Below are 27,683 nucleotides of genomic sequence, written 5' to 3' on the forward strand. Positions count from 1 at the left end.
TCGCATTTGCTCGACTAGTGACTCTAATGTATTTAAAGCCTTGAACAGGGGGACAGGGTTAGCTAAAATTAATAGAGACTAACCACTTGTGCCTGCGCTTCGTCGCGGGTGACGTACTTACGACATATTTTGTTCGAATTTCTTTTTTATTTATACGAACAAATTTGTCCTGCCCGCACTTCGCTGCGGGTGATTTACTTACAACATATTTTATTCAATTAGTTTTTTTTGCTACGAACAAATTTGTCCCTCTTACCATGTATGGGTAAAAAATTATCTATATCTAGGTGCAACAGACACTTCAGTCTATTGCAATTGCTGGGTGCAAGAAGCTCATTAATGCCGGCAGTCTCAACTACTCCCTCCATACTCAAAAATAAAGTCGTTTTGGACAGCGACACAGTCTCCAAAGTATTACTTTGACTCCTTGTTTTTATAAAAATATTTATCAAACAGTGATATATGTATATTTTTATGAAAGTATTTTTTAAGACAAATCTATTTATATGGCTTTCATATTTCTAAACTCAACAACTTAAAAGTTATTCATGATTTATATTCCCAGACCCCAGCCTTATCCAAAACGACTTTATTTTTGAGCAGCGAGGGAGTAATCACTTTGCTGCAATAACGAGCATCTGTTTCCAGCAGGCATGCATGCATGCACATGCACATGCACATGCACATGCGACTGCATGCATATGCACACTCTCACTCAAGTATGCATGCATGCTTTAATCAGTGCGGCCATACAAATGAGGTTTGGTTAATTAAGTTAACAAGGCGTACAACAACCCAAAACATCATGTATTAACGCAAAGAACGAAATCAATAACATGCCTTATACAAGGAGCAAGTAAGATTAATTTGCTAAAAAGACTTCGTTGGCATTGAATCAACTAATCCAAATTCCTAATGCACTGGTTAGACTAAGGTACAGTAATTACCTTTCAAAAAGGTAGAGTGACTACGCTAAAAAACTGGTAGAGTAACTACACCATACACTAAAAAAGGGTAGAGTATCTATACTAATAGACCAGTCACCCATACACATTACCGTAACTATCCCAACAAATAGTAAGAGCTAGAGTTAACTTAATTGGACACACATGGTTTAACACATACGGAGTATTACTTATTATCATGTATGTCGATGCAACCATAAAAATTACTACTCAAATGACACAGCAACACATGAGATATTACTCGGAAGACAAAGACATGAGCGTGTGGGAATTAAATGTATGTGCTAATGCTGTAATGCATGCATGCGTGTGTGCTTGTTTCAAGTTTGTATGCGTCCAATAGAGGTACAGTGTCAATGCTTTCTTGGTTGGTAGAATAAATGCCTTGGGTAGAATAAATGGTGGGCCCCTTGAAGCGATAGAGCATGCTTGCCAGACTCTTGAGGTGGACGAGATGCGTGGCGCTAAGCTAGAGGAGCTGTCATATGGACCGCTAGAAATAAATCATATATGGAGGAGACAATAGAGGCTACGTGGACACTCTCTGAGGCCGCCTTGATGGCGTGCCTTCGTATTTTTAATATGTGGCCGCCTGTTTGCTTAATGGTATGGAAATTAGAAAAGGTCAAATGTCATGGCCCTCACCAAACATTGTATTTATTTGGGATTTAAAATTCCATATTTCTTCAAAAAAAAATATTTGGGTAGCTTTTTAAAGATTTATTTCCATAACTTTTTTGGCAAAGTCCTTTTAACCTTTAAGCTATCAACATAGTTCGATTTACCTCCCTCGTGGTTGATGTGGCGCCGTCAAAGGGCGCCTAGCTCAAACGGTTAGGTGACCCAGCGGCACTCCTCAGGTCCTGGGTTCAACTCCCCGTGGGAGCGGATTTCAGGCTGAGGTTAAAAAAATCCCCTCGCCCGTCCCCCATGTGCCAAAGCGCAGTGGAAGGCTCTGGCCCGGTTCTCACAGGGTGACGACACCTCCTGCGTCAGGATGGGGGCGGGGGTTCGGGGGTTTTCTAGATCTGTGAGAAGATCCTTCTTCTTAACGGAAAACCTGGGGGCCGACATAACCCCCGCAGGTCGAGTTTTTTTTTTTTTTTGTTGATGTGGCGCCATGTAGGACGTCTGACATGATACCATGTCAAATTAAACCGCTTTGAAAATGATCCAAGGAGGACAAACTCCAGTCTCAATAGTTGAAGGAGCCAAGACATTTGATTTTCTATAGTTTGAGGAGGTAAATAAATCGGCTCATAACAATACTTGAGGAAGTCAAAAGGACTTTTTTTTCCCCACACATGCAGCAGCTCCTCATTGGGCCCTCGCATATGTCTCGTCGTTCTGGGCTAAACTGCTTGGAGTTCGGCTTACTGGCCCGTTTGGTCTTGACCGCGTCTTTGCGATCAGCTCGCAATCGACAGCCCACGCCTTGGGCCTTGGTTCATAAAATTTGTTCATCTGCTGCAAGGCGTGCAGATTCAGTGCCGTATTCCGAAGTCAAAGCAAACACATGGTATGCTGAACAGAACTCTACACATAGGAGGGATTACAAGTTTGCATATACTATATACCACCATCTGCCATTGTTGTACCTCACAGTCACAGGGTATAACACTACAACTACGTACGTGCAGTCACGTAGTTAGACGCAGATTAGAAAAAGGAAATAGATGCAGGGAGGTTGCATGCATCTCATACATCAGGTGATCTCTCTTTGCTGGTGCTGCCAAGAGACAGGGTGAGGTGGCAGCAGACCCTAGCGGCGCCATTCTTCCACGGTTGGCGTATCCACTCCGATGTTCTTCATATCCCTGATATTTGCTGGGTAACACATGTAGTAGATGCCATCAATCACCAGGAATCCCACAAAACAGAGAAGTATATAACAGTATATCATCTTTGCCAACTGTCAGACGTTGCAGCATTAAATTCGATAGCAGGAGCTCTGGTCGTTTCTTCTTGAGACAATGTTTGTTTAGTTCAAAAAACTTCATCTTTAAGAAATATCCACCTTTCAAAAAAGTCTGTGTAGCTTTCCAAAATGTTTGTTAGCTAAGGTCTATACATGGTGTCTATCCATACTAACTCGTTTGTGAACCTGGAGAAAGCATGGGCTAAACTCCTACATTTGCTTCAAAATGTGACCACATGAAGAAATAAAAAAGGTTAAACGATCTGTCGTCTAAGCACCAGATAACTACAAATTCAACAGAGTATCTACCTTTCAATTTGAGAAAAACTATGTTGAAAATTCAATAGATGTACATACTCTTCATCCAATGCATACTGAGAGTAGAGAGTTTTATGTTAGACGTGCTGGGTTTTCTGCTAAGGAATCTAGTTAATCACAGGGCTATTGTCAATTCTAACTTTTTTGTGAACCTGGATTTTTTTCGAAACAGGTTGCCCTCTTTCCATTACTACAACGGAAACTGTGGATAAAGCATTAATTTAAGTCCTAATTTCTTAATGAATTGAAACTATGGTGATAGAAGCAACAAAAAGTTCAATTATCTCTCATCTATCAGACCACTTTCAATTGTGTATCCGCCTTGCATTCGACAAAAAAATCAAGAGAAAAAATCAATAATTGTACACTCTTTATCTAATGCCCTGATTGAGACTTCAGAATTTGATACTAAGCATACTGTACTGCTGTGCGGCGCTGTGGAATCTAGTTAGCTAGAGGATATTGGCAATTCTAATGGGATTTTTTTCCTATTACAGGTCCAACAAAGACAGTTCCAACTAACAGTTGCATAAAAAGTTGGAAATAAGAACAGCTTTTGAAAAGAATATGTCTGATCTTTGGCTCATCACTTCCCAATACCGTAACTTAAATATCTATCCAATCATATAGGACAAAATAAAATTTAAAATAAAACTCGGTGTTGCTGTGTATGGGTGGGACAAAATATGTATACCGTAAAAAATAAGCATTATGAATAATCTACTGCTTTTAAAAATAAATTTATAAGATCAGAAAATCTAGAATACAAGCTTTTCCTCTTTAATGTCAACGAACATGTCTAACATCAGTCTAATCATAGGCATATAAAATTGTAAAGAGCGGAAATATCATTTCGATGTGGAAAGTAATATAGGAGATTTATGAAGCAAGAGTACTTACACAAATGGATTTCTGGTCTTGCAGCAGCTGTTGCATCAATAAGAACCGTAACTTTCTCATAGTCCAATGCTACAGCATCGAAGACAGTCTGCCGAATGCAATTTGGAGTTTGAACTCCTGAAAATCAACACATACATGTATAAGTAGCATGATGCTGTATGATCTTGATCTCTCTCTCGAGCAGAAAAGAAAGAATGGCATCATTGTTTCAAATAAGTTTCCCTTTTTGGGTGCACAGGTTGCTATACTGTAGAAAAATGAAGAATTGAAAAGGGTGACAGAAGGAAAAGGACTAACATTATTAAGTAACAAGGATATAATAATACAGAAATCAATATGTCATACGTCTAATGGAGGCCCCCCCAACCTAGAGCAAACGGGCCAAGGGAGGCCCAAGGAGGGGCGCCGGGCGCCTCCAGCGCGCCTTAGAGGCTGCGCGCGCCGCAGGAGCAGGGCGCCACCGCTCCCGCCATCGTCATCTCAAGTTACCATATCGAGTCGATTAGAGTTTGGATAGAGTTTGGTTAGCTATGTAATAAGAGTTTGATTAGTATGTAAGAAAGAATCCAATCCTATAAGGATCTCCCATAGGTTGCTTGGAGTCCAAGTCCTATAGGAACTATAAATACTAGGGGGATGTAATCAATCAAACTAAGCAATAGACGAGCGATTGCTCCTTCCCTATCTCTCTCCCTCTCTCCCTGTGCCTGCCGCTCCCTCTCCCAGCTCCGCCTCTCCCTCCCATGCCGCCAACCCTAGCCGCCGCCCCTCTGCCCTAGTGCTGCCAGCCCCCTCCCCCATCTCGCCTCATACACCTGGTATCTCGGTGACCGGTCCGATCCCACGCCGCTGCCATGGGTGCCAACGGCAACAATGGTGACATCAAGTCCGCCTTCAACAAGCTCGTCGCCGACCTCCACACGCAATTCGACGACATCAAAGGGCAATTCCACTCCATCAACGACCGCTTGACGACGATCGAGCAGCGTGGTGGCGCCGAGGAGGCCGCCGCTGCCGCTGCCTGCGCCGAACGCGAATGCAAGGCGATCGCCACCAAGTTGGAGGTCGACGCCAGGAAGGCCATGCAGGACGCAGGCCGTGCCTTCATCAAGCAACAAAAGGAGGCATCATCGTCATCTACAATTCCTGAGATTGTTGATGACCTGGAGGGCAAGCTCTTCAACGACCTCAACAAGATGGAGCCCCCCAAGACAAATCTACCTCCGCCGTTCCCATATCAGGGGACCCTGCCAGGCTCCTTCCCCGTCCTCACGCCATGCCTCCACAAGCTCAACTTCCCCACGTACGACGGCAAGGAAGATCCATTGCCGTGAATCAACCGCTGCGAGCAGTTCTTCAGAGGCCAGAAGACTCCGGAAATGGAGCAAGTCTGGTATGCATCTTACCATCTGACACGTGGCGCGCAGCAGTGGTACATGCGCCTGACGCAAGGCAAGACGGTAACGGACTGGGCGTATTTCGCTCGGTGCATCAACGAGCGCTTTGGCCCCCCTACACGGCGCAACTCCCTCAGCGAGCTCGCTTCCCGTCGCAAGACGGGAACCGTCGACGACTACACCGAACGCTTCCGGGCACACGTGGCTCGTGCCGGGCCTCTCGACGAACAACAACAAGTGAACATCTACACCGCCGGCCTCCTCGAACCCCTGAAGACCGACGTTGAGCTTCAGAACCCACCCGACATGGAGATGGCCATGTCCTTGGCTAGGGCATATGAACGACGCCTCGCAGTGGTCGCCGACTACAACAAGGCGCCACTCACCAAGCCGGCGCCGCGGGTGCTGCCTCTGAAGGCGCCCCACTCGACACCGACCTCGACGACTACAACAACGGCGTCTCTAGCAGCCCCCCGACGCCCGTTCAAGCGTCTCACCGCCGAGGAGATGGCGGAACGTCGACGTTCCGGGCTCTGCTTCAATTGCGACGAACCCTTCTCACGCGGCCACAAGTGCAAGCACTTGTTCGACATCACGGCTGTCAACGACTACGACAACAACGACGATGACACCAACGTTGACAATAGCCTCCTCATGATGATCGGGACTGGCCAATCCCCGGTGCAGGGACACCCACCCATGTACCTGGCAGGGGTGGTGTCAGGCACAAGCGTCCACATCCTCGTCGACACGGCGCTACGCACATCATCGACATCAACGTAGCCCGCCTCATCGGCCTCCAGGAACAGCGCATCAACACCGCCATACTTGTCGGTAGCGGGAACGAGGTCCCCTGCCACGCTGCGGCTTTCAATGTACCACTTCGCATCGACGCCGATGTCTTCGACATTGACGCCTACCTTCTCGACATCGGCAACGACGTCGACATCACCCTCGGCACACCTTGGTTGGCTGGCCTTGGCCGCCTGACCTGGGACTTCACCACCATGCAGCTGCAGTACGTCCGCAACGGGCGTCTATTCACCTTCACCACCGTGCAGCGACGACATACTCCAGCTACAGTTCTCGCCCAACCAGCACCTCCGCCGATCGAGCGTGCAACACGAGTGGTGACACTACCTCCACCCCGCAACATCTTGAGCAGGGCGAGTCGAGCTCGCCACCCCAACGCCCTCGACTACATCGACACCACCAACGTCATCTTCGAGCACCTGCACCAAGCTACACTTCGGCAACGTGAGCTCCGCACCATCGCCATGGCCATAGCAGATGGCGTGGCCACCTAGGCTTGGTCACTTGATCAAGGCCTCCTCTTCTTCGACGGTCGCATCTACCTCCCGGTAGCATCGTCGCTTCTGCCTGACCTTTTGCAGGTTCTACGCCGAGGCGGCTCGGCCAACATGGAGCTCTTGGCCCTGGGCGCCCACCCTCCACCGATGAGGGGCCAACACAATGGGTGCCGACGAGCATCCTACTTGGACGCCCATGGCTACAAGGGTACCCTATTATGTCAGCGACGATCGACTTCCTCGACAACCTAAGTCGTTAACTCGTCCGCATCGACAGCGTCCACATCGCACTACGACCCAACTCCACCGAACACCATCTTTCGCTAGGTGAGATCGTCTTGGGCTACTTCATGTTCGGCACCATGCTCGACCTGACGACGTTGCCCTCGACACGCACGAAAACCACTGTTTGGCGCCGCGTTCCCACCTACCTCGCCCCCGACGCTGAGAACCGCATCCACGACTTCATTGCTCCACCAAGACAGATGCTACACTTCGCCTTCGGAGCAGCAATCCCGCGACCTCTACTCGTCACGGCTCATCAGGCGACATGAACAAGCACGGACACGGGCGCGCACCTCTACTTCTTCTACAGCTACATCAGGAACCTCCTCTGCTTCGAGTTCTCGCCGACACGTACGCGGGAGAACATCATCGTCGCTGACCCAGTCTACGGCCGCACGCTTGGCCGCGTTGAGGCCATCCTTCCCGGGCAAGACTTTCCGCCCGATGGCGTCGACGACTGGACCCTACTTTGGCACGCGGACGCGTCGAGTGGAGAAGGGGGGGTGTCATATGTCTAATGGAGGCCCCCAACCTAGAGCAAACGGGCCAAGGGAGGCCCAAGGAGGGGCGCCGGGCGCCTCCAGCGCGCCCTAGAGGCCGTGCGCGCTGCAGGAGCAGGGCGCCGCCGCTCCCGCCATCGTCATCTCAAGTTACCATATCGAGTCGATTAGAGTTTGGATAGAGTTTGGTTAGTTATGGAATAAGAGTTTGATTAGTATGGAAGGGAGAATCCAATCCTATAAGGATCTCTCATAGGTTGCTTGGAGTTAAAGTCCTATAGGGACTATAAATACTAGGGGATGTAATCAATCAAACTAAGCAATAGACGAGCGATTGCTCCTTCCCTATCTCTCTCCCTCTCTCCCTGCGCCTGCCGCTCCCTCTCCCAGCGCCGCCTCTCCCTCCCACGCCGCCAACCCTAGCCACCGCCCCTCTGCCCTAGTGCCGCCAGCCCCCTCCCCCATCTCGCCTCATACAATATCATGTTAGCGAAATGGCAGTCACTTCCATATCAATAAATGTATACCAGTGCTTACCAACAATAACCAAGTTCTTTATTCCTGCAGTTTTCAGGACAGAATCAAGGTGCGTTGCAAAGAAAGCACTAAATCTAGTCTTCACTAACTTGTATTCCCCTTCTTTAATAACAAGCCCATCAGCCAGCTCCGCTCCTTTCAGACCTTTCACTGTTGGACCCTTTCCCCCAGAGTAATGCTGCCTGCGGAAAAGTTCAACATCTCTTCCAGAAGGATCATGCTCTCTGACAACCTACACTCAAGTTCACCATACATCAATGTCTCGGCAGAGAGCAATGAAAGGGCCATATGATTAAATCTATTACTCTACTTTCTGAATGATGCTGCTTTATGTGAAAAGCTTTAGGTTATGCTATGAGATATTAGCTTGCCACATGTTTCCAGTGAATATCTGAAAAACATGTTCAGCACAGTACATGTACACCAATGCACCTAAACATCCAAGATGATTTAAATGAATACTGGATAACTTATTAGAAAAGATTTCAGGCTTCAAGCAGTATACAATCTAGTTCTTGAAGGACAAGTGCCTGAAATTGGAAATATATACCCAACAGATTATTTGTTTTATTACTTTTGAAAAGAAGAGTTTAGAAGAACACACTATTTAAACATTTAACAACACATGAGCTTTGTGTTCTTTCCTACTACCTAATCAAGAAATACGGTAGCTCTCGGGTCAGGTGTCCCAACTCATTACCTATCATTAAAAATAAATATATGCACATTGTCCTGCGTTCTTCAAAAAATTGGATTGATTGCAAACATCATATATTGTAAAACCCCCAATTTTGTCATGTCCCTTTTTTGTTCAGGATCTGGTTCTAATTATCCCTAGAAAAAGTGGAAGGCAAAAGGGAACTATTCCGAATTGGAAGTTAATCAGAGCAGACACAATGAGAAATTCCAAGAACCATTGCACTTCCCGGCCATCCAACGCTGAATTGATGCAGATGTCGAGAACCAAACAACCCTCAGTACTGTACTACTGTTGTGACTAAAGGAGGTTCAGGAGTGGCAACAAGACATTGGTCAATGAACCTAGAAATTGTTGGAGCGTCCACATGCATATGACAAGAGGGAAATTAGTAGAATTAGCCTATTAAGGGTAGGGGACACGCATCACACATTGCATTGAAGGAGAAACCTCTGGGATAGAGGTATTTTATTGTGTCCCTGAACGTTTTTTTTTTAAGATAAAGATGTCCCTGAACGTGCTAATTCATGTTGGCCTGTTCCTTGCGTGGCAAAAGCTCAAACAAAAATAATTTTGAAGCTAACGGTATGGAGGCAGCAAATTTGGATCCTAGCACTAGCATCGTGTCAAGAACTTACTTAGAACGCACGCAACAAAAGATTCCTCTTTCGCTGGACCGAGAAATCAGTACGCCTCGTTGCATTGACCCAATAATCTAGATGTTGATGTCGTACTAGACAAAGAAACTGTGCAGAAATTACGATAGGGAAGGCCAAACCAGTGATGGCGAAACTGACCCAGACGAGGAAAATGCCGCGCTCCCTTGCGACGGCGACGGCCTCGGCGACGGCGGGGACGACGGCCTCGCCGCCGGCCACCAGCATCGGGCTGCGCATCTCCGGGTCCACGAAGTCCTTCTGGATGGAGCAATTCCAGCAAACACCAAGCCATCAGAACCCAGAATTGAACTTGAAATCAAGAAAACCGAAACAGCTCCCCTGCGAGACGTGGAGAGCGAGAACCGGAGAAGAAACAGACCTGCATGTCGATAACGAGCATGGCCGTCTCGCTCCACTTGGCGGCCGCCATGGACCGCCGCGATTTGGCGGGAGCCCTCGGGACAGTGGCGCCGCTGCCGCCGGAGAACCAGCGGCGCTTCAGGTAGTGGAAGAGGAACTTGTCGAAGGAGAGGAGCAGTACCAGCAGGCACGACAGCAGCGCCAGATGTGATGGCATAAATCGCCAGGAACACAAAAAAGGGCAAAACAAAACAGGAAAACGAGATGGATTCGATGTGATGCGAGTGCGATGGTGCAGTAAGATTTTTATTTTATCATGTCACACGCGGTGATTGGAAGAGCGTGTGTCCGGGATTTGAGGTTTGGGTGGCACAATGGTATGTGTTGTGTATGCGAACGGGGACTAGCTTGGTCAGGACGGAGACATTTTTAAGAGCAGAAGAAAAGAAACGATAGAATTTGTGGAGGAATGAATGAATTTACTGTGGTTTGGTTGGAATGCATGAATTACTAGTTGATGATAGATACTCAATGGTAAGGAATAGGTCCAGGGGGGTACTTTTGTGATTTAGAACATAGAATTTTAATATGAATTTAAAATATTTCGGTCCTGTCCGTTTCTCTTATAATCCGTCTTTTTCAGTTTGTTTTTTCAGTTAGAAACCGTATTTTTCTCTCACAACAAGGGGTAGTTTTGGCGCCATTGTCATTTAGAAGAGAGAATTTTAATATGAATTTAAAACATTTCGGCCATGTTCGCTTATCTTATAATCCGTCTTTTTCAGCTTATTTTTTCAGCCGGAACAGTGTTTTTCTCTCACAACAAATCGGGGTAGTTTTGGCGCCATTGTCATTTAGAACAGAGAATTTTAATATGAATTTAAAACATTTCGGCCATGTTCGCTTCTCTTATAATCCGTCTTTTTCAGCTTATTTTTTTAGCCAGAACAGTGTTTTTCTCTCACAACAAATCAGAGGTAGTTTTGGCGCCATTGTCATTTAGAACAGAGAATTTTAATGTGAATTTAAAACATTTTGGCCATGTTCGCTTCTTTTATAATCCGTCTTTTTCAGCTTATTTTTTTAGTCGGAATAGTATTTCGGCTTATTTTTTCAGCAAAACGAACGGGGCCTCATGGTAGTAAATAAATAACAGGTTGGTGTTTTGACCATCTAAAGTCCTATCCAAGTACTCCTTTTCCCCAATCCTATAAGATATACTTTAGAAAAAAGGAAACATATATTTTAGAAAAAAAAAAGGAAGTTATCAAAAATAGGTATTGATCACTGGTTTCTCTTCCATCGATATCATATTGTAAATTCATACTAATATAAAGTATTTCAATATGATATAACTTTTGTACAGCATATAGCTTAACGAAGTATTTGTCAAAATTTGTCATGTTTCACTTTTTGAAAACAAAATATGGCTTACACTAACGGATGGAGGGAATAACCAGCATGATCTGAACATAGAGCACCAAAAATCTGGACATAGCTGAGTAGCATTTATCTCTTTATTGGTACATTTTTCTTTTTCCATAAGAGTAGCATGTGACGACAAGTTTTCATGATTACAGCATATTCGTTCACCGGTTTCCTCCGGAATTTTTCATAGCTATTTGTGTGGTGTTCCAAGGATTGGAGGCATGGAAAACCAGGGTCCAGGAGACCACAATATATATTTCCCTTTCACAATTTCTTTTTTCATCGTATCAAACTTTTTAATGTAAATGCCTTTTTACATTTTAAACTGTTTGATTCACATATTATACATGTATAGCAAGTATATCATACACATTTCTGCAATTTATTGAAGACTTGAAGTAAATCTCCCAAAGCTCGCAGAGACAAAACAAACTCTCCCAAAATGTGCTTATAGACCCGGACCGCATTTTAATACATTTTAAGTTTTTAACTCTTATGATAATTGTTTTTTATATTTCCCGTCCTGTACCTACCTGCACAAATCTCCCACCAGACGACAAAAGCCTTTGGCAAGAGGACTGCATAATTTCAGCCCTACAAGATCCGCATTGCATCACATCTCAAGCCGGGCTAAAAGGGAACGACAACAGTTCTGCTACAACTTTTTGACCCATGTTGCAATACATCGCAAGAGCAGAAAAAAGGGAGCTCCACAACTCTAGCCTTTACACCCTATCATGTTCCATTTTGCCGTATATTCAGAGGGATGTCTCTATGAGTCTTGAAATAGTCTTCCCCAACAATAGAAGGTTCTGTGAAAAGCATCATGCTTTCGAAAAGATGGGAAAACTGTGAGCTAACAATGATGTTGATGCACATGCAACGTCAGATGCTAGTTGTACCATGAAAAATTAAGCAACAAGTTCCTGTGCAGATCACTGCAACGGTGAACTCAGCGCCTCAGCTCAATTGGAACCGGGCAGACTTGTACGAATAGACCAACTGGAACTCCAGAGCAAGGGTACACTGCAGTGAACTAGTCTGAAAAAAAAACATGTTTGTTCTACCCTGGTAGTTTGTGCCTTTGTGGATTGTAGTAGTAAACAAGGAAAAACCACATTGATATCAATGATGCTTCTCCCTTCATTGTGACATTCCTAGGTGATCCTACAGGCCTGGGGGCTTAAGAAATGGGATTGGGACGAGACTCTCTACATCGATTTGGGTGCCCACAATGTTATTTACAACCTCGTTCACAACAGTTGTCCCTTTCCACCCATTGAACCACGGGCCTCCGCCAACTTCTAGTGCTGCCATGTTGCTTGTGGCATCTAGTATCATCTGCAACAAAAATGATTTAACATGTGGGTAATGTAGCATATTCCTTGTAGTGTAAAATACTTGCTGCTTTCTGATCATGAACATAAAGAATGAGATTGATGATTTGGTCTACAAGTTGGACAGTTTTTAAGTTGGTTTTGGCCACCCAAAAAGATCAGGAAAAGGACAAAACGAAGAACATGAAGATCATGCAGGATGTAACAGTAAAAAGTGACTTATTAATATGAGAGCTCAAGGAAACAGGTGCCAACAACTTCATGTTAATGCAAGCATACCTCTCCCTTGCTACCATCGTATTTCTTTTCCCACAACTGTAGCCTTAGATCTCCATAGCAGGTGTCTTTGCACGCTGGTACCAGTCCAGCTTCGATAGTAGGAGCTCGCAGAGCAGTTCCTGGTTCTGTAGTGGTTGCTTCTATTTCTACCTGCAAAATTATAAGGATGCATATATTTATCAAAGGTTGCAGAACAAAAAGGTTGGCTGTAACAGTCAAACCACCACTAGAGCTTGACTGCAAACAGAGACTGCTACAAAGCAAAGTTCTTTCATATTATCCTACAACTATGAATGCTAAATGAGTACCTTATTAATTTAGAATCTCAGCCAACATTTGATAAAAAGGGCAGACCCAGTGCCAGAGGCTCCCACATGAGTGGGGTCTGGGGAAGGGTTAATTACCAGATGAGTTTTAATATTATGCGATAATTACCAGATGAGTTTTGTTCTCGCCAAACATCTTCCAACGACCCCACGGTGCAATGTCCCAGTTTACTGTTCCAGTCCAAGGTACGAATTCAAAAAATTGTCCCTCGTAATGTATTCCAATCTGCAGGAAAGAAAACAAGAGTACTTATACATCGTAGTTGCATGATATATCTTCCGTTTCGTTGTTACAAGGTATACATTGTTTTGTTTTTATGAAAGGCTATACTCTATTAAAAATTATATGACGCCTTCGTGTGTGTGCTCCTATTTCATTTGTACTTGGAGGAGAAAATATTACCACTCAATATATTGACTAAATGGCAGTTTCCTATAGTAAAACAAGAGAAGAGACTCATAAGTAATGACACAACAGGTACAGCTACATTTGTTTGTAATCATTAAGATTTAAGGTGCTCAATGTGATGCAGAGATTTGTATATGCTGAACTTTAGGAAAGAAAATAAATGATCTATTCAAGAATACACAGGAGAGCTTAATATCATATTATTAAAAAAGAAAATATGGTACGGAAGCAGTTCAAACCCTCAATAAATTACCACAAACATGCCACAAACTAAAGAAAAAACACAGCCAAAGAACTACCAGCCTAGCACAAGGTAAACAGCCTAAACTCCTTAGCTCCGTCTGCAAACCACATGGCAGCCTCCCTTGTTATTGTCCTAATGACAATACTAACGCTAGGTGATTCTCCATTAAAAAAAACACACCTATTGCAATGTTTCCACGTCGCCCAAGTAACCAGAATTACACGAAGATAAACGATTCAGGCAAAAGTCCGTGCTACAGTGATTCAAATAGTAAAACTTACAGGAAAAGAATTAAACATATTAATGCAAAAATGGATAATCACTAAACTTATATTTAAATCAATACAAAAGAAACAGTACAGCCCTTGTTCGCAAAAGAGGAGAAAAGCTCTGATGCAAGTAGTCAACCTTAAACCCATATGTTTTACATATAAACAATTTTTCATTGCTTCCATTATGAATAAGTAAACATCCAGTCACTGATATAGAAATATTCCAGGTTAGTCCCTCAGGCTGAAAAATTAATCATTGACTACTAAGAAGTATTGACCAAGTGTGTCCTCTCATTTATCTGAAAAATGTATATGTAGAGGACTAGGTTTGAGCTAACAGTACAACTTATCAGCAGGGTCACAATATCTCATATACGGATAGCTAATGTACTCTTTACATGCTGAGCATAAGAAATTGACAGACAAATGGAAAGAAACAAAATGAATAAGCTTCTGATGATACTTCTTTCTTTGTTTTGTTTGTTTACACGTGGACTTATCTATCCATTAAAGTACTAACTAGTGGCATAACTATTGCAGTAATTGACCAGAATGACCAAGATATTTTGTTAGAAATCATATTTCCACAATCACTGATGACCAGTAGGTCCATAAATAATCTTCATCAAATATCCTTGTTTCACAATCACATATCCTGGTATGATGAATTAAGTAACTTATAATTTAGTAACTTATTGTTATGGACCTTGGTGTGGCCCAAGAACCTGCCTGCCCAACCTTGACCCAGGGAGGCACAGGAACTGTGCACGTGCACTGTAGTATGCATGCAGGTTTATGATTCTAATGCGTGATTACTTACCCATTTGGTTCAGTAGGGTTATATCAGGTAGCCTCCGGATTATTCCAGATTGCAAGTTTGTAATTGATTGCTTAGGGGTTATGTTACTTGATTGTATAAAGAGAGGCAGCCTAACAAGGAAGGGCAAGCAGGAATCAAGGGGTAAGTGCCTTGTGCCCTCATCTCTTTGCCACCGCCTAGCCATTGCCTCTCTCTCACCCGGGTGCACGCCTACGGCATATGCTCTAGTCAGCTTCTCCCTTGTGTGATGCCTCTCTCCCTCAGCAATTCCCTCTCATGGATGCATGCCCATAACACATAAGTGCGAAGTAGAAGTATGGACCAGGTTAAATCTGAAAAGCAAAGTATCACAATTGTACCAGTGAAGGACTTTCGTAGGTATCACCAAGTCCAATTTTCCTCAACCCGCCAGCAGCAGTTAAAGAAACTTCACCAGAAGCTCCTGAGAAGACATTGCACTGGATCTGAATGAAGCAAAGATTCAATTAAATACATTGATAACCCATGAGACTGCAACTAACAAAAAGCATAAAGAAGAATAATCTAATTCGCAAGGAAAAAGAATGGAAGACCATAGCTTCCAGAACACATCAAGGAAACAAGGAGCAACAATCATTTGGTAATCTTCGTTGCTGAGCACTAATTAATTTTTTACAGAAGATATTACAAATATAACAGACCAGACCACAACATACTTGCAAAATTCACCATACAGACATGAATCTGACTGAGACTTAGACACGCAGCGATCAATACCATCATGACTGGGTGGCTGGCACAAAAGACTAATTGAAAAGAGCAATTTTCATAAGCAGCTACAAGAATTTGCAGCAAATTCTATATTGTACACTATACGTCAGCAGAATCATGATTCCTTATCAATTCAACACTAAAAAGAAGGGTAAAGATTATTATTTTTTTAATTGTGGGATGAAATCATGCCTTCTTATTCCAAATAATACACGATTTCATTTGATAATATAATGAATTTATGGCATCATAACTAATAGAGGATCAGAGGGCACAATGATTACAGATAACACACCCAATACCACTTTCTTGGAAAACCTCCACCCCAGTTCTTTTCTGAGTAAGATGGAGCATTTTCAAATTCAAACCGTTCTCCATCCCATTCTATCCATCCTGAAAAGTCCACATATCACTGTTGTTAATACTACTCCACACTGGAAGGAAGGTATTGAGAGGAATAATAATATGGCATGCTACAGATTATTTCAGAAATTTCCAATTAAACGCATGGCTCAAGGAAGCAATTATGCAAATAGCAGGAGATCAAGTCATGTTCCATAGGGCATACCAACCAAACAGTTCAAAACTTACATATGTATATGATGCCATTTTAAATCTTCTACTAACTATTCATCCAGATGCACCACAGAAAAAACACACAATTTTTAAACAGGTTCATATGCTCCAAATGGATAGGACCTATGGCCGAACTTACATGTCAATCTTATGAGAAAGAAGGTGTGTACACAAAGAGAGAAAGAAGCATGGGAAACCCCAGGGCACACCAAAAAAAATAAAACTAGAAGTATACCCCACGCGTTGCCGCAGGATTTTCTTAAAAATAAATCTGTTATATACATAGCATTATTATAGATATTCTTGTATAATGTGTATACACATATATGATTTTGACTTGCATGTTATTTCATTTTACTGTATCAGATCAGGTAAAAAATTGGCAAGGTAATAGAAGAAAAACCAATAGAATATTTGATTACATTATAGAAGAATGGGTGATGAAACAAATAGCGTATGTAGATGACTTGTATGTTAATAGATTAAAGATTTAAAGTATTTCACATGATAGAGATGACATGGACATTTTTTGTAATTAATAAGGGATGACATGGACTTAGTGGAGAATGATGTGGACACCTTGCATGAACATTTAGTGGGGTCACTTAGTGGGAAATGATGTGGACACCTTGCATGAAGAGAGAAATATCTTGTGGGGTTTAGCTTTATAAGAGTTATAGATTTTACTGTCATGACCGACAAAAAATGCAGACAGTGAGGCAACAAAAGAAACTCTTAGCAGATACCTCAAATTCTTAAGAGGGCTAAAGATAGAACACAATTGGAGAGAAGTAATTTGATGGAAGATAAGAACAATCTTAGAGTGGACCAGCTGCACTCCAGATATGACTACATGCTACTAGGATTTTTGCAAGAATTACTAAAAAGTAAAAGGACGCAAAAACTTTCACATGCATCATTAAGAAGTACAAATCAGCCAAAGGGCGCCTAGCTCAAACGGTTAGGTGACCCAGCGGCACTCCTCAGGTCCTGGGTTCGACTCCCCGTGGGAGCGGATTTCAGGCTGAGGTTAAAAAAATCCCCTGGCGGGGGTTCGGGGGTTTTCTTGATCTGTGTGAGAAGATCTTCTTAACGGAAAACCCGGGGGCCGTCATAACCCCCTGCAGGTCGAGTTTTTTTTTTAAGAAGTACAAATCAACAGTGCTATTGTGCATCATAGTTTATGAACGAGACGTGAACTCAGCAACGCAATAGTGGAATATTGGCTGTCTAACAAGAACAAATCTATGAATAGCAGGTCTATCAGTAACTCAGTATCTTTATTTTTCTGAGCACAAAGACAAACCTGTGGACAAGCCACCAGCCATGCATATTTGCCAATGAGGTTCAAAGAAAGGAAAAGCTGCAAGCCAACCAGCTGTGGACAACTGCTTAGATTTGACATCACCCCACCCATAAACTGGACGAGTGCTGTACTCCCAGCGAGCTGTTTGGACATTTGGCACATACTTTGACCTGCGAAGGTACAACTAGCTCACATCAATCAGAGAAACAAAAGTACCGATCTAATATTGTGTTTTTGTGTGCTAGCCTCCCTATTGTTGCAGGTGATTTGCTAGTTTTTAGTTGCAACAAGATCAAGAGAGCACAACTGTTATAAAGTTCAGACTAGTGCTATAAAAATGAGTAATCATTTTCTAAATTTTCCTGGCACTTTCTAACAAGATGTAGTCAAACGTCCTGTACAGAAGATGCCTATTGAGTCACGGCTGTGCTGCAGGCTTCTTAATGAAATGACACAAAGCTCTCTTGCGTTGTTCGAGAGAAAAAAAACAGATGTGCTACAGGCTGTCACTATGAATGCCTTTTGTGGTGCTCCACTGGAGTGAAGGCACTCCAGGAGCTGCTGGTCAGGTCATTTACTGGGGGATAATACTCCTAGTCTTGGCACCTAATTGGTCACCTGCTGTTAAAAAGGGCCATTTGTTTCTTGTTTTCTCTTGTTTGTGGTGTGGCTGTGTCAGTGAGTTTTGTCTGTGTTTTTGGGCGACTTTTGTCACTCTTGCGTACTCTCTTCTTTCTTAATGAAATGGTACAACTCTCTTGCATGTTTGAGAAATAAAAAAGATGTTGCCTATTATCATCTTGAACTGGGAGCATAGTTAAACTTCTAACTTTTGCAAAATATACAAATGTTAACAAAGAGAAGTCACTATTACATATTGAAGGGGCAAAACAAATGTTAAGCAACTGGGCCTGTTCGTTGGTTGGGGCTGGTGCTGGTTTGGGCTGACTGGTGCTGGTTTTTTGTGAGAGGAAAACACTGTTGGCTGGCTGGTTTGGGCTGACTGAAACCAACAAGCGAACAGGCTGACTGTTGTTGCAGTGCTATGCAAGCAGCCTAATAATAGCAAAAACAAATCTTTAATAAGATGAGATATAACATGCCTTCCATCATCACGTATGAAACCCTGATGCCAGATTGGGGTGACTTGAAACCCTTCCAAAACACGTTTAGAGAAATCCTATAACCGTTGAGTATCCAATGAGAACCCTTTACATGTTACAAAATTTCGATAGAATAAAACAATAAACCAGCAGAAATACCAAATATCATGTATGAACAAAAGAACAGGAAATTTCATATTCCCCAGTCATTCTTTAATTAAAATAAGATATAGTGATATTAAAGGATTACAATTGTATACATTGTATACATCAATGGAAACCCATCTTCTCAAGGAAGACATAGGATAATGGACAGAATCAATACATAAATTGGTGATACATGTTCCCAAAAGTATCTTCACCAAAAATAAAATAAAATGAATGGCATTGAAGCATGAATAATATCATATTTTCCGTACTTAAAAGTTAACAGAAGAAAAGTAAACATAATATTTATATTAGTATATATAATCAATATTATTATCAAAATCAAAGATATTGCACTTCAGCAACTATCAAGTTAAACTATCACGGACAAACAACGATTCCTTATTGTGCCACCTTGATAGACAGATATGGAGTAGCTAAGTGTATGTCATCCAATGTGCTTTGTGGTTCAGTAAGGAGCTCTGTGTAGTGCAAAGTAAGTACTTCATATCATGTTATGAGTCCTTGGATTTCAAAAGAAGACATAAAACATCTACCTGAGGGGGCATCTCCCCTTGCGGGGGAGTTGACTCTTTATTGGGAATGAAAGTGTTTCCCAGCATTAGTTCATGCCTACCTATCCAAATACAGCTTATTAGTTGGGAATTCAACAACCAGTGATGCATTACTAAAGTTCCATGAAACCAGGAAAAGCAACACTAATTGTTAATAGAAAAAACTGAAACGCACCAAATTTATATTTTAATATGCAGTTTATTACTTTATTTTACTTTGCAGTGATTAACCATAGTCACAAAGTTTCCGGGTTGACGGGGTCGAGGTACGAGGTCGCGGAACGTGGTACGCTACTTGCAAGAGATTTTTACACTTCGGGTCGACAATGAACCCACAAACCTGGGTTGGGGTCGACAAACCCAGGTCGAGGGTCGAAGACATCGAACCCGTTTTATGTGACTTTGTGATTAACCACGCCCTATTAAAAAGTAGCAGTCTTTGCCCACGAAGGCATGCAGTTGAGCTTATATAAAGAAATAGCAACCTAGCAAACTGTAGAGAGATACAAAAACACAGGGTAGCTCCTCTCAACCAGAGGTCAGGAGAACCTTGGTCCACCAGGTAGGAATTCCCTTAATCAATATCATCAAGGTATAATCAACCAGAGATGATAGAGTACTTTTACATACATAGTTAGCTTTTTATAATAGGTTTTCAACCGAGAGTAACCGTTAATCTACATCAGATGTGATTTGTGATTAGTTTTGTCACACTCCCTCCATTTCATAATGTTCGTCCAATCCCATCGTGAAGAAAAACAAGTGCTCCAAATTTAGGAAAAGTTAATGAAATGAACATGCATGCCCCTATCGAAATGCATGCTACAATTGTTCAACATCTTTTCAACGGCTAAATATAGGTTTCCTCGATGAAAAATAATTGTGGAACAAAGCTTCCTAAAAAATGAACAGATATTGCCAAATGGAGATAGTATTAACATGATTTTCACCATGTTTTACAAATATTCACATTCACATCAGAAGCTGAGTTGTAGACACATTATTGTGACTTTGCCAAGGTCTTAACATTTTGTGGAAGGAAAAAGTAGTTAAACATTCAATAAAAATGTGCTTGGACCCATGATAAACTAAAAGGGGTCATGTAGTGGAACAAAACAATCAAATGTCTAAAGTGGCCCTAAGTTGCTCATAAGAATACATCATGGCATGTCCACAACTAGTATCATGAAGACCTCCAATTTTGTGGTGGCTAGTAGTGCACTACATTTTCGCTGGAACTGGACCATGAGATATGAATTTCATGTATAAACGCCATGACACAATACTAGTTCATTCAAATAGGGTAAGAACAGTAGCACTAACTTGATTTTCTGAAGTTCATTGCAAATCTTAAATCTGCATGAACTTGCAGTGCAGTACCACATTGTACATGCTATGAATTTATCATGCTAACCTGTTTCTAACTACAGAGTTTCCATACAACAAAGTAAAAATAAAACAGTAACAACAAAAGGACAGAGAGACTGAGCAAGAAGCTTACTTCCCCAAAAATTGTTTGATTTCTCAGAGAACTGGCATATGTACTTATCGTCCGCGCCAAGGATTTGTGCTCCCACACCAGTAAAGCGTGGACCATATACCAACTTGTCCAAATCACTCATACCATCACGGAAGAGAGGGTTCTCGACAGAGTACATAAAGCAGAAACTCTGCCTGCACTCTGGAATCGACACCTTGAAGTACCATCCTTCGAAGAAAGGTCGAGCTGTGCCATCAAAGTGGTACCTGAAAAAATTGTCCAGCCACATTTAAGTATTCTGTCTCAGGCTTTTAGCGCTTGATGGTAGCAGCGTGTAACAAGAATGAGGGTAACAAAATAGCAGCATTGTGGATAATCTGAGCCCTGTTGAATGGGCGTGAACTGCGAATTGGAGCTCTGAAATGACCACATTCATGCCCCTAAATACCAAGCAAATGTGACGATGTGTTGGCTGATTCAATAAATTTAGGGTATTTGGTTTGAGGAATCAAACCATTCTAGATAAGGTGGTGCATCCTGAGTTCAGTTCTTTAAATTTGGTGGAATGATAGAAATATGGTGAAACAATACTAGTACTGGTGATAATGGATCAACTCATTCTACTCCACAGACCAAACAAAAACAAAATATGGAGTTAGAAATGATGGACTAACTCATTCTTCAAACCAAACACCATCCTAGACTCCCCAGCTGGACTCCAGGAACACTACCGAATCTCAGAACCCCGAGACGCGTGGCGCTTACCCGCTATGCGGCGTCCGGAGAGGCCGGTCCTGCGGCGTGGGCGCATAGATGAGCGCCGCCGCCGCCGAGGATGAGGAGGAGGTAAAGGAGGCCGCCGAGCTCGAGGCCGCGAGTGGGACGACCCCGCGGCGGCAGTGTCGGCGGCCGCTCCGTGGGAGCACGACGCCGGAACGCGGCGTCACGGGCGGCAGGGTGGCTGCGGCGGCGAGGTCCATGGGAGCAGTATAGTCCAGTCGCCGAGCGGGCGGAGCGGCCACGGTCCACGGGTTTTTCTTTTTCTTTGTTGTGGGTTTCACAAAGCGTGCGCCACGTGGGGCCATACATACATGCACTGGATGAGAGTGGACGGGCTCCGATGTCTCCACGGCAGCCTCCGTGGCGGGCTGGGGGCCATTCGCTGTTTTTTTTGTATTTTTTAGGAGCGCTGCCAAAAAACACGAGTAGTCCCGATCCTAAGATTTTCATATCCTGTTTTTTTTAACCATTTTCATAGCCTGTTTGATCCGATAGACAAACTAGAAGCTAAAAAATAGTTTAATCTATTCAAACAAATTGAGGAGCTAAAAAAATTAATTTTTGAGACAATTTTTTCTCCCTCCATTCCAAATTACAAGTTGCTTGGACTTTTTTTTACCTCAATTTTGTTATGCATCTAGATATAACGTATGTCCAGATACATAATAAACTCTACTCCCTTTGCCCCTAAATAACTGTCGCTTTCTGCTTTCTGAGAAATAACTTTAACTAAATATATAAAAAATATTAATATTTACGGTATAAAATTAATATCATTATATAAATAATTGAATCTATTTTCATAATAAATCTGTTTGGAGATATAAATGTTGCACGTATTTTATATAAATCTAGTACGGCACGGAAACTAAAGCGACAGCTATTTATGGACGGAGGGAGTATGTACTAATAGGCCTCGTTCGGCTGGTACAATGTTTGGCTTGTTCGGCTTCTTTTTTTTTCAGCCGGAACAGTGTTTTCTCTTATAATATTTCAGCCAGAACAATATTTTCAGTCACTTTCAGCCAAGTTTCAGACCAGCGAACAAGGTAAGTCTAAAAAAGGGAGAGCAACGTGTTGCGGAAAAAGTCTAAAAAGGCCACTATGCCTACTAAAGCACCTTGGTTAATGGGAACTCAAATGTGATACAAATAAGTCTCAGAAGATACATTTATATAGTTCTCAAAGTTGTAGTTCAAACGAAAGCATACGCTTAAACCACGCCAAAAGATATTGATGATCCAAAGATCCTTACAAATCAGAGCACACTCGCTTGGGCCATAAGCTAAGTTGCGTGTAGACACGACCGAAAGGATCAATATGCCTAATAGAGGGTGTAAGAACTGTGACGACTAAGAGGAGGGTGAATTAGGCAACTTAAAAACTACTTCTAAAACTAAGGCCTCTAATTTTCTCCTGGTCAAAACCTATGCAAGAAATAAACTATCTAGATGTGCAACTAAGATTTTTTGCTAGGTGTATTGCTATTTCTACCGCAAAAGAGTTATACAACCTAGGTTTCAATCCTATAAACTAGCCTATCAAACTAAGCTAAGAAGGTAAGCATGCAACCAAGGTAAATAATATAAATGCAGAAAGTAGGGTAGAGTGCAAACTCCCGTCGATGAGATATCGAGAAGTCTAGTCCTTGTTGGAGCCCTCGTAAGGACCGAGCTCTCTGGCGGGTAACTCCATGGATAGCTCTCATGTCTTCCCCACGCGCAAGTGGTCCCCGAGATGGCCGCTCCCGGACCGCTCCCCGCCGGCTTCACTATCAAGATTTCGACCAAACCGTCACGAGCCTTGTTCCCTCCGGTACATGGTAGCAGTCACACCACAAACACGGTTGGTATGGTCTCGGAAGACTACAAGTCTCTCCGGGGTACAACAATGATGCAAGTAGCACCGAGTGCTAAGAGGTATGCAAACATCACTAATCACTAGGCCTATACCTAGAATTCTGACACTTTCGCAAATTCTGAGATAGACTCAGAAATTCTGAGGATTACAGAAACAGCCCATAAAACTTTATTTTCAAAGCCTTTTCAGATGTGCTCAACTCCACCAAGTGTTCCAACATATCAAGTGTATCAGTTAGCATTTTTCAATCATTTTGAAAGACTTTTCTGTTACACCTCACAACGTCACTAAGCGCAATACATATGCACATGAGACTCACACTTAGTGGTACTAGATAACCGTTGTAACTAAAAGATTTCCTCTCTTTATAGTCTGGCTATCTATCTAATAAACCCGTTCAAGCACTTCTCTACACAATCGTAGACCTTAGACCGGTGAAATAAAATACCCTACAAGTGAAAGGTTTAAAATGGCTAGAGGGGATGAATAGCCTATAAAAAATCACTACAAATTCACTAGAGCAAATGGTTAGTAACATAAATGGCGAAATGCAATTTTGCTCTAGCTCTACAAGGGTTGCAAGCCACCTATACCAATAATTCTAGTTAATTAATGTCTCTAGATCACACAAGGCTATGTCTAGCTAACTAGAACAACTAATTACACTAAGCTACACAAAAAGCTAGCAAAAGAGCTACACTACGCAACTACCTCTACAACAAGTATGAAACAAGGTAGTGCAAGAGAGAGAGGTAGAGTGATTATACTATCCGAGGCAAGCGCTCAATCAATCAATATGAATACCAAGATATGACACCAAGATTTATCCCGAGGTTCACTTGCTTGCTGGCAAGTTACGTCCTCGTTGTGTCGACCGTTCACTTGGTGGTTCATGAGCTAATTGGCACCACGCCAAGCCCTCACTAGGGCGCCGCAAGAACCTACCCGAAGTGAGGGTGACTCAATGACATGCACAATCCAATAGAGTACCTTTTGGCTCTCCACCGAAGAAAAGGTCAAGAACCCCTCACAAGCAACTGATCAGAGCCAGAGACAATCATCAACTCCGCTCAACGATCCTCTAATCATCGGGCCATCTAGGTGTTGGCAAACACCAAGAGTAACAAGATCAGGACCATCCCAAATCACCCAACTAATGCCACAAGATAATACAACTCAATGCAATGCACTAGAGGCTCACCAATCTCCTCAAATGATGAAATGAACTGTGCAAGTGAGTGGATTGTGTTTGCTTAGCTCCCAAAGGGTATGCACAGGTGTATGAGGTGCCAAGAGCATGGCCAACGTCGGCCACCTCCTCTACTTATAGCCACATAAGCAAATAGAGCCATTAAGTTGGCCCTTTGGGGTTGTTCCTGCGTGGGCACCGGACAGGGCGGTGCGCCACCGGACAGGGGGTGGCGGTTGTCGACGGCAGAAAGCGACAGGTAGCCACTGACACATGCAGCAAGCCAAGAGAAACCATGTGGTGATGATCCCGAGCTCTCTCCGAACATAAGGTGGACATTAGACCGGATGGTCGTGACCGAGGGCGTGCCAGTCAATTTGACCCTGTAATTGACAAGGAGAGAAAATTCACCAGTAATTTAAGATGAAACATACCGGTGTTTGTCCAAACAGTTCCAAATATGCGGCTAAGTAGCCGATGAAATAAGGCTATCGACTAGAGAGTAGATATCTAGCATGTTCACGATGTAATGTAAGCAAAACAAGCATATCTGTAATTATTATTTACTCAGTTACATGGATCTAACTTAGCCGATGATCATGAAAACATGCGAAAGATTTAAGGATAGGTGTGTAAGCATATATATGAGAAACATACTGGCTTTAACTGAGATGAAAAATAGATAAAAGCTTGTAAATAACCAGTACATCCTCAACAAAATGGGCTATCGACTAAAATAACCGATTCCAGTGATCTTGTCGTATAGCATAAGATCACTCATTCGTTGGATATAAATAAATCTACAAACAACTAGGCTCAATCTATTGTAAAGGCAATAGGTTGAGTCGTCTGATGCAGCACTGGCAGTAGAACCCTAGATCAAAGACCAGCAATCGATAGATCTACTTACATCGCAAAGAAATCATGAAAGCATGTTATACGCGTGAAATCTCAAGCATCGACTAAATAGCCGATGGAGACATAGCGGGTGGCTAATGCCATATTCTTCTTAATAGATAGATCTATTAACCGACAATGTCTAGTCCGACACGCTATCAACAGGTCGAGTCGGCTGATGCAGCATTGATAGCGGAGTCATACAGGATACTAGCGATCGATGAATCTATCTCTTAACAGAACACGACTTCAAACACCCGCTATGTATGATCAAGATCGAGATAGATTAGTCATCAAACAGGATCTAACGTCAAGAGTTGAATTCAACCATGATAATAACCAGTAGACGATAGATCAGAATAATAAGACCAATAAATCTCAATCTAGATCGGACAATTGGTGATATTATATTAAACAATAAACTATTTAACACAACATCGATAACTTTGATTAATACCAACATTTACAAGAGATTAGTCATCTGTTGTAGCCTTGTAAAGGTTGATATGAATCGATAACTAACCTATACCGCAATTGGTAAGAGATCAGTCGTCTGTTGCAGCCTTACAAACAACAATATAGAACGATAACTAACTTACACCGTGACTTCCAAGAGATGAGTCGTCTGTTGCAGCCTTGTAAGTAACAATACAAATCATGACAAATACTCACAAACAAGCCAGAGGTTAGGTCATCCGATGCAGCCCTGCTTGCCCAAAGAACTCATCGAAATCTACTCTACTCCTACTCCTAAGGGGTGGCATAAGCCAAAAAGTAAAGGTACTTGTTTGGTTGATCGATGAGAGATGTCTATTACAATAGCCGAGGTTCAATATTTATACCTGAGGCTTGACTACGAGTCCTGGTCGAACAAGACCGATCACAAAACTTAGAAAAGCAAACAAAAACGTCCCAATTTAAGATAACTTGGACTCCAATCTTTCCCTTCTATGGAGCCCGACACGTCTTCTTGCTTCATGCCTTGCTGATCCTACCGATAGGGCCCATTCCCTTGGAACGATGACGTCACCTTATTCATTTGCTGGCAACTTGGTTAGCTGATCCTTGCTGAATATCTTGGCTTTTCTCTCGACAAATTTAGACCTCGGGATCCTTTCCTCTTTAACCAAATTTTGGTGTCAACACATGCCCCCAATTTTGAGATAAAATGATTTTATTCCAAAATTACTCCCTATGACCGTTGCATGCACCGTACTTCCAACCATCTGCTCTGATCTCATGCTGACTTCTTCGGTCTTCTTGCAAATTTATCTCATTGGCTCTTCTTGATCAAGGATCATATCGAAGATTATGGTGTTCGATCATTAGGCGGTGATCATCTTCTTGACCTCTTGAGCCATTCTTCCCTAATTTGACTCATGCTTATAGCCGATCTTTTGTTTCTCCTCGAGCTCAGCTGATACCTGGTCTTCAAATCCTTCTATCCCTATCAACTGCCACATTGGTGATCCTTTTTAGATTGATCGCCTTTCTTATCGAGATCTCAAGCTTGGTCCATCAGCTAATCCAGATTGAACTTTAACTGATCAATCCTAGGGCCTACCTCCGGATGCATCTATAAATACAAAACTACATCGGATAACATTTCATGTCCGCACCTCGGATTTGAACGAAACTGTAATCAATCTTGATGAATAAAATATTTAAATATGTCGCTCCTACAACTGCTACCTTCTCATTAGGCCACGCATGGTCTCCTCAATATCCGAGAAGGCCTTTCGTCTTCCATGAATCAAATTTATTTTTCCATGACTCAAAAATATCCACCAGTGACCCACTCCGGCTATAAGTATACCCCCAAAGGATAGCCGATGGGTCGTATTTGTTCTAGCTCCACTCACATCGTCATGCAACTTCTCTTCCCCTTGCCTTTAGATCCAAAACCGCATTTGGAGAAGCATGGACCACAACAAGCATGTCGCTGATGATTTTCTAGAAGAGAACCTTCCTTCCCATCGGTGCCTCTGTTTTTAGGGGTAAGATCGAATCTGTTCTTGATCTCTTATCTCCTTTTGCTGACCCATTTGATTTTGCAGTG

General features: G+C 42.7%; 2 protein-coding genes across 2 annotated transcripts; both read right to left on the reverse strand.

Moving 5' to 3' along the window:
* Positions 1-2,465: 2,465 nt before the first annotated feature.
* On the reverse strand, positions 2,466-10,275 carry LOC136476215 (probable inactive nicotinamidase At3g16190). Its single transcript, XM_066473970.1, has 5 exons — positions 9,866-10,275; positions 9,625-9,744; positions 8,131-8,362; positions 4,102-4,218; positions 2,466-2,792 (listed from the first exon to the last, which is right to left on the reverse strand). The coding sequence occupies exons 1-5, from the start codon at positions 10,061-10,063 to the stop codon at positions 2,728-2,730; spliced, it is 732 nt and encodes a 243-aa protein (XP_066330067.1). The 5' UTR covers positions 10,064-10,275; the 3' UTR covers positions 2,466-2,727.
* Positions 10,276-12,223: 1,948 nt separating this feature from the next.
* On the reverse strand, positions 12,224-21,947 carry LOC136476216 (tocopherol cyclase, chloroplastic). The gene is made up of 10 exons (XM_066473971.1): positions 21,664-21,947; positions 20,920-21,164; positions 19,401-19,480; positions 18,697-18,773; positions 17,594-17,763; positions 16,007-16,104; positions 15,321-15,425; positions 13,326-13,442; positions 12,891-13,040; positions 12,224-12,615 (listed from the first exon to the last, which is right to left on the reverse strand). The coding sequence occupies exons 1-10, from the start codon at positions 21,876-21,878 to the stop codon at positions 12,442-12,444; spliced, it is 1,431 nt and encodes a 476-aa protein (XP_066330068.1). The 5' UTR covers positions 21,879-21,947; the 3' UTR covers positions 12,224-12,441.
* Between the last annotated feature and the right edge of the window lie 5,736 nt (positions 21,948-27,683).

Source organism: Miscanthus floridulus, chromosome 8 (genome assembly GCF_019320115.1).
Source record: "Miscanthus floridulus cultivar M001 chromosome 8, ASM1932011v1, whole genome shotgun sequence".
NCBI classification, from domain to species: Eukaryota; Viridiplantae; Streptophyta; class Magnoliopsida; order Poales; family Poaceae; genus Miscanthus; species Miscanthus floridulus.

What these genes read in the sequence shown, in the direction of transcription:
- LOC136476215 (XM_066473970.1), bottom strand. Translation starts at nt 10,063, where the DNA reads ATGCCATCACATCTGGCGCTGCTGTCGTGCCTGCTGGTACTGCTCCTC. An exon ending in TGCTCGTTATCGACATGCAG is followed by an intron (nt 9,745 to 9,865) that starts GTCTGTTTCTTC and finishes TGCTCCATCCAG; the next exon opens with AAGGACTTCGTGGACCCGGA. An exon ending in AAGACCAGAAATCCATTTGT is followed by an intron (nt 2,793 to 4,101) that starts GTAAGTACTCTT and finishes TGTGTTACCCAG; the next exon opens with CAAATATCAGGGATATGAAG.
- LOC136476216 (XM_066473971.1), bottom strand. Translation starts at nt 21,878, where the DNA reads ATGGACCTCGCCGCCGCAGCCACCCTGCCGCCCGTGACGCCGCGTTCC. An exon ending in TTCCAAGAAAGTGGTATTGG is followed by an intron (nt 15,426 to 16,006) that starts GTGTGTTATCTG and finishes TGCTTCATTCAG; the next exon opens with ATCCAGTGCAATGTCTTCTC. An exon ending in ACGATGGTAGCAAGGGAGAG is followed by an intron (nt 12,616 to 12,890) that starts GTATGCTTGCAT and finishes TTTTTGTTGCAG; the next exon opens with ATGATACTAGATGCCACAAG.